The 12,591-nt window shown below is 50.4% G+C and overlaps 1 protein-coding gene across 4 annotated transcripts in view; it reads left to right on the top strand.

The window, feature by feature from the left end:
- Positions 1-12,591, top strand: part of MEGF6 (multiple EGF like domains 6) — a 278,469-nt gene that overhangs the window by 188,140 nt on the left and 77,738 nt on the right. For all 4 annotated transcript variants that reach the window (XM_075906530.1, XM_075906529.1, XM_075906532.1 and 1 more), the window contains one exon: positions 12,296-12,418. In XM_075906530.1, coding sequence (XP_075762645.1) covers positions 12,296-12,418 — 123 coding nt within the window. The remainder of the gene's footprint in view (positions 1-12,295; positions 12,419-12,591) is intronic.

Genomic DNA, 12,591 nt, shown 5'->3' with positions numbered 1-12,591 from the left:
TGGCTCTGCGGGCTTCTGGGGGGTGGAAGCTCTCCTGCAGCCCCCCAATTGCCCCCTCTCCCCAGATGGCAGCCTGCGGCAAGTGCAGCCGGTCTGATGGCCGAGTGCTGTGATGTGCCCAGTGTGGGCACTCAGGGCACTCCAAGCCAGGACTGCTTTGCAAGCGGGGCACCCCGAGAACTGTCTGTCCGGGGTGGGGGTCGGGTCCCTTTAAGCACAGCCCTCGGCTAGCCTGAGGCAGCAACTGCACGCTCTAAGTCCTCATCTGATGCCCTGCTGGCACTGCTTCCGGCCAGCCTTGACCCTGGTTCAGGGTCCACTTAAGGTGGACATGCTAGTTTGAATTAGCAAAACGCTAATTCGAACTAGTTTTTTAGTCTGGATGCGTTAGTTCAAATTAGCTTAGTTCGAATTAACTAATTCGAACTAAGTTAGTTCGAATTAGCGCTGTAGTGTAGACATACCCACAGTGTGTTTGGGCCTAGTTTTGAAGGTGTGTGGACTAATGTATGGAAGTCCCGTGAAATCAGAGAGTTTCAGCTCAGTTTGTTTTTGAGTTGAAGACTTCACATGGAAATACAATCTCAGAAGGTTTGAACTGAGCCCGGGTGGGAAATTAATTTAAATTTCTTACAGATACTGTCATATCACAACCCCCACACCCATTGGGGAAGTCCTTCAGGGCAGAGGGCTGGTAATACAACAGTACCTGTAAGAAATGTAAGTGTGGGGTGGATTGCGGGGGGCTCAGGGCAGGGGAGTGTTGAGGTGCGGGGGGCTCAGGGCAGGGGGTCGGGGTGTGTGTGTGTATGTGTGTAGGGGTATGTGGGGGCAGGGTAGGGAGGCTGAAGCTGCTTGCTGTTCCCCTTGCAGTCCCAGTCAGGGAGCGAGAGTAAAGTGCACAGCTCATCTGTCCCTGCACTCCCCAACCAGAGGGAGAGGATTGCAGCAAACTGGGCGCTTTGCCCTCACTCCCTGACAGTGACAACAATCCAGGTACTGCGTGGCGTATCGGGATGTATGAGTGACGGGATGTACAGTTGGGGACTGGCAGAGCTTCCACCTCATTCCCTCCCTAAAGGATACCTGGAAGGGGGGGGGAGTAGAAGGCTCAAGGGTGGGGCAGTAGCATGCCCCCAGCCAGCCCCTTTCACCTGCCTGGCTGCCTGCTGCTTAATGTGGTAGCCCGGAGCAGAGCCCGGAGCCGGGCTGGGAGCACCCTGAGCCTCTTTCTGCAGCCCAGTGCTGCAGCTGACCGGCTCCTTCCTGGAGCGGCGCAGTGGGACGTACCCTCTGCCTGACGCTGCAGGGGGAGTGTGCGCTCAGAGATGTCTCAGCTGTGTCCTGGGCACCCACCTAGTCTAAGGGCCTCCTGATCTCCGGGAGCTGCATGGTGACTGAATTTGCTGGGTGAGAGGCTCTGAGAGAAGCGCCCCGTGTTGCTGCAGGGGAGTCATTGCAGCTGGGTTAGGCCCGGGAAGATCCTGATGCCCGCCTGTTATGAGGAGCACCCATGTTCCCTTCTGAGTAATGCAAGATAATCATTAGTCCCTTGATGAGACTGAAATCAGTCCCGGCTTTATGCACAAGCTAAGTAAGCTACATTTTAGGGCCTCAGAGTATGAGGGGACTCTAAAAAGGACTAGTTTTTAGTTGCATTCTCGCCTATGTACTGGTATAGATGCCCATCTAAAACTGTATTATTTCTGTTTTCATTGTCCTTTCTGTTAGAATAATACACATTTTTTGGTAATGCTATGGAGCCTCATAAATGTGACATACCTTACCATCTCAGGGTGTCGTAATCTGGTCCTGGCTGAAATGTGAGCAAGAGAAGATCTGAGTTGACTCTCCTGACTGTGTTTCCTTGAGGTAAAATTAAGGTGCTTTAGGGATAAAGCAGGTGACTTGACTATGTATTTGGGAGCCTCTGTTAGTTAAATAACTCCCTTATTATTTAATCAGATTGTGGAATCACAATAGCATACTTTTCTCAGGATGTGGAGAGAGACCGAAGAGCCGTTTTGACCTCTTAGTCTCATGGACAGTTTGGGCTCCAAAGTGAACCCAGATCTGTGGTGGCTTTAGTGCTGACACTGAAAAGCGAAAATATCTCTCCTCCTTTTCCCCAAGGGCTGGAGACTGCTTGCTTGCTTGCTCACCTCCGTGGATCTGCCAGTTTCGTTGGCATTTCTCCCCGGGCCTGGAGCCAAATAGGAGGAGGATTAAGAATAGGAAAAATAAGATCCTGTTCCAAAAGCAAGCTTGCCTGGGGCTGTGTTGGGTGGGACACTGGTTTCTGGGAGTCTCTCCTGTAGGCTGTTGCTATTATTATTTATTCGTGCCCGCAAGCCCCAGTCATGGACAAAGACCCTGTGGTGCACACACAGAACAAAAAGATGGTCTCTACCCCAAAGCGCTTACAGTCAGAATGTAAGACAAGGGTCCAGGCAAGAGGAACATCAGGAAACAATGAGAGGATAATGATCAGTCTGGTGGACAGGTCGGGGGTCTTTTGCCTCACGATTCTGGAAGGCACATAGGGCCGCATTCTACAGCGCTTACTACTGTGTGTAATCAGAGAATCATAGAATACTAGGACTAGAAGGGACCTCGAGAAATCATCGAGTGCAGTCCCCTGCCCTCATGGCAGGACCAAATACTGTCTAGACCATCCCTGATAGACATTTATCCAACCTACTCTTAAATATCCCCACAGATGGAGATTCCACAACCTCCCTGGGCAATTTATTCCAGTGTTTAACCACCCTGACAGTTAGGAACTTTTTCCTAATGTCCAACCTAAACCTCCCTTGCTGCAGTTTAAGCCCCTTGCTTCTTGTTCTATCCTCAGAGGCCAAGATGAACAAGTTTTCTCCCTCCTCCTTATGACACCCTTTTAGATACCTGAAAACTGCTCTCATGTCCCCCCTCAATCTTCTCTTTTCTAAACTAAACAAACCCAATTCCTTCAGTCTTCCCTCATAGCTCATGTTCTCTAGACCTTTCATCTTCTTGTTGCTCTTCTTTGGACCCTCTCCAATTTCTCCCGTCGCCTGCCACAGATCTACTCGTGTGAGTGAAGAGTATGCCCGTGCAGGATGGGATCAGTTCCCTGCAACAACATGAGAGCAGTGGTTCTTATAACACGCTGGCAATACCACTGATGTCTCCCTTTTGCCAGCATGCTTCTGAATGCCTCTTTCCAGCCCCTGCGTCCCTGTGTCCCCCAGGAAACTGGTACCTGGCTGAGGCTTGGTTCTATTACGTAAGTGGCTTTGAGAACCCCAGGGGAAAGGTGCCGCCGGCGGGGAAAGAATGCTGTGCTGTTTTAAGAACACCGCTAGCGGCCAGGCCTGGCAAAGGAGACCACCCACGCAATCAGGATGGAGATCCTCTGGGCGAGCGGGAGGTGCTGAAGCAGGGTGTCCAACCAGTGGCCCCCAGGGGCCACGGCATTAAGAAGAAAACGTGCATTTGGTGATGAATTGGAAGCGTTGCTCCCGAGCAGCACCCTGCAGCGGTTCAGCTGACGTGCCTGCATCAGTCCCACTGCTGCCTGCCACTGTTTCCCCTGCCGTCCCACGATTGGCTCCACCGCTGGGGCGCTCAGCGTGGCCTCTGTCTCTTCCCCATCAGGCTGGTTAGCAGCCCCTCCAGTGGCTGCGTCTTGCACCGTGGGGCAGGGAGGAGAGTAACTTCAGCTGCTCCATTTCTTGCTTCCCCGATGGACTTTGGGCACCTTCCAGCTAGCCCTGCCTCAGCGTGGGGCAGGGCCTAATGAAGGAAGAGTCACCTAGGGCAGCCCAGGAGAAATGGAAGGGAGAAGCCATAACTAACAGCTGGTTATGGCTCCCTGATGCTCTGATCCCGACCCAGTCCTAGGTCAGCTGCTTCTCCTCTGTGCCATGTGGCCTAGGGCTGGGGCGAGCTCCACATCCCCTGGGAGAATCCTGGGCAGAGGCCTTGCAGGTGACTGCCCCTCCGTTTGTCCCATCTCAGGGAAGCAGGACGGATGATCTGCCCTGAAATATTAACTGGGGTACCTTAACCTCTCTGAAATGACCTGTTCGGGCCCTCAGACTGCTCTGAGAACACAGGAATGGCCAGACTGGGTCAGACCAAAGGTCCATCTAGCCCGGTGTCCTGTCTTTCGGCAGTGGCCAATGCCAGGTGCCCCAGAGGAAATCTACAGAGCAGGGAATCATCCAGTGATCCCACTCCTATCTCCCATTCCCATCCTCTGACAAACAGAGGCTAGGGACACCATCCCTACACACCCTGGCTACTAGCCATGCATGGACCTAGCCTCCATGAATTTCTCTAACTCTTTTTTGAGTCCTGTTAAAGTTGTGGCCTTCACAACATCCTCTGGCAAGGAGTTCCACAGGTTGACTGCACGGAGTGAAGAAGTGCTTCCTCTTGTGGAAGCCACACACCTTCTGGGTGTACTCTCTTGTCCCATCTAATGGCGCTGAGACCACTTAGAGAGAATAATGAGTCTATTCTGCAGCCTTAGCTAGTAGCCAGCTAGCTTTTAGCTCATGTGATAGAGGCTCGGATGCTAAGCTCCAGAGGTCCTGGGTTTGACTCTGCCTGTCACTCTTATGACTGCAACTTGGCATTAAACTCCTGGCACAAGCCAACAGCAACTTCCCCTTCCTCCTCCTTGCCCATGTGGCTTTGTGGTGCCCAGAGCACCCAGGGTGAGCAGGAGCTGCAAAGTATGGTCAGGTGTTCTGACACAGGGAGAAGGTGGAGTCCCTCCCAGCGATCGGAGCACAGGAGATGAAAAGGAGGTGGTGAAAACCCTCCTGCCTCCTTGGTGATGCTCTCAAGTTGGAACCTGTTGCTGGTGTGTTTTTCCTGGACTTTGGACAGCAGATGGATGGCTTACTAGAGCCCTCACAATCACCCAGAATGCCCAGAGGGCGGGAGGGGTATGGGATGAGAACAGACGTGACTCAGACTAATTCCTTTTTTTTGTAGTCCCTCTGTGCCACTGATTTCCCAGGGGAATCTGCACAGTAGGCCGCCAGGTCCGTGGGCATCTTTGCAGTGCTCCGAACCATTAGCAGTCTGTCTGATTCTGCTGCCGGCGGCTTTGCTGATCCCACCTCCTGTCAGCCTCAGTATTTCCTGTAATTGCTGCAATCGACGTTACCAAACTGGTACTGAACAGATAAAGTAGCACAGTCCCTCATGCATGTGCCTTTAGAGCGTTCAATTAACTTTTCCACTTGCATCCCTCCTCTCTCATCCTGGCAAATTGCCACAGAGATGAAAACCTGGTTCTGGCTGTTTAGTCAAATACAGCAAAGCCCCAAAGCGTATCTACTACCTGTGCTTACAGCTGGGATTCCTCTTCTCTTCTCCCTTCTCCTCCTCAGCTTTTCACAGAAGATAAACTGCCTCTGTGCAAGTGGTTTAGTGATTTGCAAGCTGCTGCCGCCCTCTGTCTAGTACCGGCTATGTCTAGACGGTACTTGTAAGTCAGAAAAAGATACACAATTTGCAGTCTGTATCTTCTTTCGACTTAGTTTCGAAAGAGACTTTTTCGAAATTTGGTGCGTCTACACGGAACCAAATTTCAGAAAAAAGTGCTCTTTCGAGCCATCCCCTCTTCCTCGTAGAATGAGGTTTATAGGGATGGCGAAAGAGCACGTCCGTTCTAAAGCGGATGTGTTCCTTGGGTGTAGTATTGCCTTTTCTGGATATCAGAGGTATCCCGGAAAAGCAATGCAGTCTAGACGTAGTCTAAGACCCTCTGGATATGTCTACACTGCCACCCTAGTTCGAACTAGGGTGGCTAATGTAGGCATTCAAACTTGCAAATGATTTAAATATCCTGGGCTTCATTTGCACCTTCCCGGGCGCCTTCCCGGGCACCGTGCCCATGGCTACACACGGCATAAAGTAGGTAGTTCAAATTAGGCTCTCTAATTTGAACTACTGTTAATCCTCGTGGAACAAGATGTACCGGTAGTTTGAATTAGAGAGCCTAATTCAAACTACCTACTCCGTGCTGCGTGTAGCCGCGGGCACAGAGTCCGCACTAACGGGGATATAAAAATGGCGGCGCCCGGGAAGATGCGAATGAAGCCCAGGATATTTAAATCCCGGGCTTCATTTGCAACTTCGAATGCCTACGTTAGCCACCCTAGTTCGAACTTGGGTGGCAGTGTAGACATACCCTATGAGAGGGAACTCCTGTGAGAGGAAATAGTTTGGCTAAAGTCAAACAGGAACTCGTGCTCAGTCAGGGCAATGTGGTTAATCACCCTCATCTTCTCACATCGTCCATGGCTTCAGCCTCTGCCTTGTCTTTTGACCTGCCTGCGCTGGATTCGAAACTCTTTGAATTACCAGGCATGTTTGAAGATACGTCTTGGAAAGCGCCACGTACGCACGGCTGTCCCCACCGATAAAGGAGTAACCGGTCATTGGAGATTTCCACCTAGCTCAGGGAGGGAGCTCAGTGAACCCGCTACACAGCGCAGCACTGCGTGAACTGAAGCAGTGGCTGTCAAACGGCGGGTTGCAGCCCAGCACTGGGGGGTGGGATGCCGGGCGCTGGGTCTCGTTGTTGCAAGTGGGGGGCAGGGGAGCAGTGGGGGGGGCTAAGGCAGCTCCCTGCCCGTCCTGGCACTACAGACTGTGCTGAGCCCCAGAAGCGGCCGGCAGCAGGCCCAGCTCCTAGATGGTGGTGGGGAGTAGGGGGGAACGCACAGGGCTCCTCGCACTGCCCCTGTCCCAAGCACTAGGTTCCATGGGCTGGGAACCTGCTGCTGTCTGCTTCTGGGCACAGCCTGGGCTGCAGTGCCAGGACAGGCAGGAAGCGCCTTAGGCCCCTCGCTGCACCGCTGAATGGGAGCTGCTTGAGGACAGCCCCTCCTGCCACAGCCCTGACCCCCCTCCCTGGAACGGAGAGAGGCGTGTGTTGAAGCACTGTTCCCTAGCCCAGCTGGGAAGGGATAGGCCAGGCAGCAGACGCTTACAGAGTTTTCCAGTGTGTGATCATGAAGGGGAAGAGGAGCTATTTGGGGGAGGCAACGGGGTGAAATGAAGAATACATCGCGGTGGACAATCAGGAACTTTTCCTCATGGTGAGCTCTCTGGAGTCAGCCAGGAGGCTCCAGGGGAAATGGTGGAAACATCCCCAGGTGACGCCTTTCAATTTTGACTAAACAATCTACTAGCACGTGTCCCGCAGGGAACTATGCAGATGACTCAGTAGGTCTCTCGGTTGCTTCTGAGATTCTGTGATTGCAAATACATTGAGCAGGGCTTTGTCTTATGACAGGTCCAGCTGTACTTGGCTTTCCTGGCGGTCCATAGAGTCTAAATGGGTCCCATTTGACTCCATGCTAGATTTCCTGCCGTCTGTTGTTAATAGTCACTGCTTTCCTTGTTCCTTTCTTGTTTCCTTTTTCTCTAGTCTGGCCCTTCCCCTTTCTCCCTCACTCCTCTTCACCATTGCATGACAAACGTTCTGTATTTGAAAACCCCACTGAAATGTGCACCCGCATCTTCATTGCCAACCGCTGAAACAGCTTGGTTGTTTCTCCATGCCGTATTGTGTCCTTGTGGGCAGATTCATCAGGCAGCCCAGATGGAAAGGGCTGTAACGATGCTTTCACACCAGAAAGGTTCAAGAATGAAGGCCGTTGGCTGAGTGCATCTCCCTCCGGCGTTGTCCTTGTTTTCTGCCAGACGACGACACACGCGGGGGCTGTGAATCGAGCACGTGTTCGCTTAAAAGAAATGAGTTTTTCACAAGTGCTCCGTGTTGGCCTAACTCTGCTCCCATTGAATGCTCGAGCTCCCATTGACTCCCTTTGGAGCAGAATCGGGCATGTGAATTATTCACATCACAATGTGAATCGCCTGAATGTCGGGTCTTTGGCTCTCCAGCCGTGACAGTGTTTAGGGGCTTGGCTTTTTTCTCCCTGCAGAGCTGTTGGGTTGGCCTTTGCGCCGTCAGTCCAAAACTAAAAGCAGAGAAAGCACCTTCCTTTCCACACTGAGACCTCCACCCCAGGGAGCCGAACACAAATGGGCAGAGCTCAGACCCATCGGTGTCTGAGAGAACTGCAACACCCACGGGAAATGTAGGCTCTGGGGCACACGAACCAACTGGCCAGGTCCTTTCCACAAGCCATGTTGACTTGAATCCCCGCTTCCAAAGAAAGGACGAGGACCCATTGGCTCCCTCGCCCAGTCCCAGCTGTGGCATCCATCTGCAGAGGGCAGGGGAGGAATGAACACAGGACTGGGCACTCACACCAGCAGGGAGCGGGATCCGGCGATGGATGTGCACCGGAACAAGCTCCCGTGAACGGCTTGTGTGCAAAGCCACAAACCATTGTGGGAAACACCCTCGAATGATTAACAACGCGGAATTGTTTCTCGGTGTTATTAGTCACGTGTTTGTTCAGGAGGGGGAGCTGTCTGCCCCGCTCTCTGTGTTAAAAGGACTCGCTCCCTCTGCCGGGCAGCAGGAGAAAAGAGACAGTAGCTGTCGCTGAATAAAGCCATCGGGGAATCTCCATGGCAGTGCGTTGGCCGGCGCGCCCCTGGTGTACTGTAAATCCGGCACATTGGAAACCTCCCAAGTCCATGAATCTTGTGCACTGAAATTCCATTCCTGCCTTAACCGTTTGATTCATTTCATCGCTTCTTCCTTTTGAAAGCTTCCGGGAGGGGAAGGTGGGTTTGACAGGCTCATGAGAGGGAGGGTCCGGAATCACAGGCCAGGGTGTGAAGAGCCCGTAATCTGTCAAGCTGTAGGAGCTCTCTAGGCAGCAGGGAAAGCATGTTAGCTCTGCTACCTCAAATTGGACCGAACTGCAAAGCTCTGAGTGTGAAATTCCCCCACAGTGGGGCTGGAATAGTGGTTCAATGATCCACGCGAGCAGCCACTGCTGTTTGTCTGCATGGCCACCTACGCTAATGAGAGCAACATATGACTCTGTTCCTACCAGCCAGCGTGTCTCTCCTTACACCTCGTGTGTCTGAGCCATGGTCACGGCTTTGGTCAGTTGTCACCATCGGGCCTTTGCTTTTCCATTGATTTCTTTTAGACTCTGTGTGGTAGGAAAGTCATTTGTCCTTCTCCCCCCACACAACTGGTTCGACGAACAGCGCATGCAGCCTCAGCTTTGGTACCTGGTGTGCCCTTTCTTCCGCGTGACCATGTTCCTGCCATGAGGGGAATGAAGCTGCTTACAGGGGAAAGTTCCCCTTAGCTGTGCTCTGTGCTGTGAAACACGCCTTGTCATGCACCATGCTCAAGGAACTCATCTTCCTTGTGGAGTTCAGTGGTGCCTGTTGCATGGTAGTTGTTGCTTTTCTGTACATTTCCAGATGGCTTTTCCCCCCTGCTCTGTCACTTGATAATATCATAGAGCACTAGACCTGGAAGGGACCTCGAGAGGTCATCAAGTCCAGTCCCCTGCCCTCACAGCAGGACCATGCACCATCTAGACCATCCCTGACAGGTGTTTGTCCAACCTGCTCTTAAATATCTCCAGAGATGGAGATTCCACAACCTCCCTAGGCAATTTATTCCAGTGTTTGACCACCCTGACAGGCAGGAAGCTTTTCCTGATGTCCAACCTAAACCTCTCTTGCTGCAATTTAAGCCCATTGCTTCTTGTCCTATCCTCAGAGATTAAGGAGAATAATTTTTCTCCCTCCTCCTTGTAACACCTTTTTAGGTACATAAAAGTTGTTCTCGTGTCCCCTCTCAGTATTTTCTTTTCCAGATTAAAAAACCTCAATTCTTTCAGTCTTCCCTTGTAGGTCATGTTTTGTCTTAACTGCTCCCCCATTAAAAATATCGTTCGTACTTGCATCACCTGTGTTCTTGACTATCATAATACTCTGCATGTAGCATGCAATAGTGTTACTCAAGAAAGGTCTGTCTACCTCCAGGAAGAATGTGTTTTGGTTTGATAACCTATGATTACAGATTAGAATTTTCAGATGAGATTTAATAAAAGGTCTTACGTTTTCCATAGTCTCCTAGGATTAGTGTTGTTCCCTGCTACAGACTGGAGAGAAGTGCATTTAATTATATTGGCCGTTCTTTTCCATGGTGGTTTTCAAATTTCAGCTGCAATTTGATAGAAATATTTCTGGGCTCATTTCTTAGTGTTTTGATACGGTCATGAAAGGAGTGTTGGAGCAATGGAAAAGAAACTGAAGAATAACAACGTATACTGGTTTATTCTCTCAGCCGGGAAGCCGACTGTCTCCAGTGCAGAAGAGAATGGTGTTCTTGCTATTCTAGTCCAGTTACATTGGCCTAATATGACTTTCAGCCTCTCAGTAGGAAGGGAAGAGGGGAATAAAAAACAGAAGAAAAATGAAATCCAGACTTGTAATTTCTCTGTCTGGTTATGTATCTTAGTATGTGTGTGTATGAAAGTGTATGAGAGCTATATATATGCTAATTGACTGATTCTCAAACATAAACTGCTCTTCATGTAAGGAGTCTTGTGTCTCTGAATTTTGCAGTTGCCTTCAGGGTGTGTCTAGCTAAGGCATCAATGGCTATCATGAAGCTCCCGGAGCGGGTACCCTCCTTGTTTCTACAGTGTTTAAGGACAACTAAGTCACTGGGAAAGAGAAATTAATTTCTTGTCTTTAAACACAAATTGTCTATTTTTGCACACCCTTAAATATGAGGGTGGGGTAGGATGTGTGCTCAGGAAAGAATGGTTTGGTTAACGTTTGAACCCTCGAAAAAAAGCTCTTTACTTGTAGGGAAAAAAAAGATCAAGATTGTTCTGGCAGGGAGAATGGCTTTTATTCAAGCCCAGCGAGTTTTAATTAGGCAAATGGACACACAAATGAATGCGGGCTGAATGGATTTATTTTTGTAGAAAACTTTGCCTCAGTTTGCCCGTTTGTTTTGGTGTGAAAGCCACGGTACCGTGAATATCTGTGCAGAAGAAAGAACTAGAAAGGGCAGACAAGAAAGTGGTAACACACACACATTTCTGAGTGTCATACATGGTATTAAGTTGACCTTAAACATGTCATTTCATTAGGAAATATTTCTTATACAAGTCTGTTACACAAACAGTTTCAGTGGACGGCTTGCTTTGCTGTCTGGCATAGAATGACATGTGGAATTACTGGGCGCCGCTTAAACATCTTTCACCTTCCACCCAGGGTTAGCGATCTGGCAACAACATATAAAGTGAAACCAATACATGCTGTTTGTTAAGTGTATGTAGTGCTTTGGGAAAGGGGGGATGAAAGGGATAAGTTGTAATAACATCTATCTATCTATCTATCTATCTATCTATCTATCTATCTATCTATCTATCTATCTATCTATCTATCTATCTATCTATCTAGTCACATGGTTTGGGTTGTGAGTAGCATCCATGCAGACAACTCAGGGAGGGAGTGGGAATGTTGGCCAACATCACATGGACAAACCCACACTTTTTATGTCAGCCTAAATTTTCAAAATTGTATGGACAGCTTCTGTACACTTGTCTTATGTGCATGACCTCCTGCGCTCACCAGGGAGTCCGGCTGGCACTGGCAGATCTACGCCTTGTGTACATGCATCGGAAGTGCCTGCAGGCTTTGGCAGAGTTGAGCTCTGGTGTCCGTACAGAGAAGGGAGGAGCTCAGCTAGCCCAGTCGTTATTACAGAGTAAATGGCGTGGAACCGGGTGTGTCTGGCTCAGAAAGATTCAGGGCCGAGTGCGTCTTGCGAGGATCACGATGCTCAATACCGGGAATCTAGGGATTTAAAACTTGCTGCTTTGAAGGTATTTGTTTAGGCTATAGGCTGTGCATGCTAGATGTCTACTCTTGTCACTATTATAAATAATTTAATACACAAAGAGGAAATGGGATAGCCCAGCCTGGTTAGAGAGAGAGCGCAGCCTCAGAGATGGGATTTCCCCTTGGAGTATTCCAGTTGTTTAATTCAGTCCATCTCTACTCTCTGTACCCGATAGCACGTTCCAGTGTCTGACAGTTGCCCAGAATAACTCCTCCCCTATTGGGGATGATGCTGTTGCAGAGTGAGATCTGCAGGACGACTTATTTTGAATGGCTCGTGATGCACTTTGGTGCTCTTTGCACGTCTGTCCTTGTGATTTTTCACAATGGCTCGAGTGGCGAAACCCGAGGATATGGTGCTCTCCCCTCCTCTCCTCTGCCCATTCCTCAGCTCTGGAGTCAGCCAATAGCCGGGAGCAGTGCTAGGGGCAGCTGTTCTCATGCCCACTTCTCTGACTGTTTCTGTCCCTCCTCCCATCTGCAGATGTCGACGAGTGCCAGGTTCATAACGGGGGCTGCCAGCAGAGATGTGTGAACACTCTGGGTTCCTATTACTGCGAGTGCAAGCCAAGCTTTCGCCTGCACACGGATGGCAGGACCTGCATTGGTAAGTGGAGGCTTCCCTTCTTTGGGGAGCCTCTTTTTCTCTTGGCCCCTTTTAGCCCCAGGGCAGCATTGCATGGGACACAAACGTGCTTTCCTTTCGCCCCTCTCTCTTGCTTCCATTGCCCATGCAAGGCGGGGACGTGTGGAAGTGCAGAAATCAGTGGCTGATTTCTT

Source organism: Pelodiscus sinensis, chromosome 23 (genome assembly GCF_049634645.1).
Source record: "Pelodiscus sinensis isolate JC-2024 chromosome 23, ASM4963464v1, whole genome shotgun sequence".
Classification (NCBI taxonomy): Eukaryota; Metazoa; Chordata; order Testudines; family Trionychidae; genus Pelodiscus; species Pelodiscus sinensis.
Note: the sequence above shows the minus strand (reverse complement) of the source record. Positions and strands in the feature narration are given on the sequence as shown.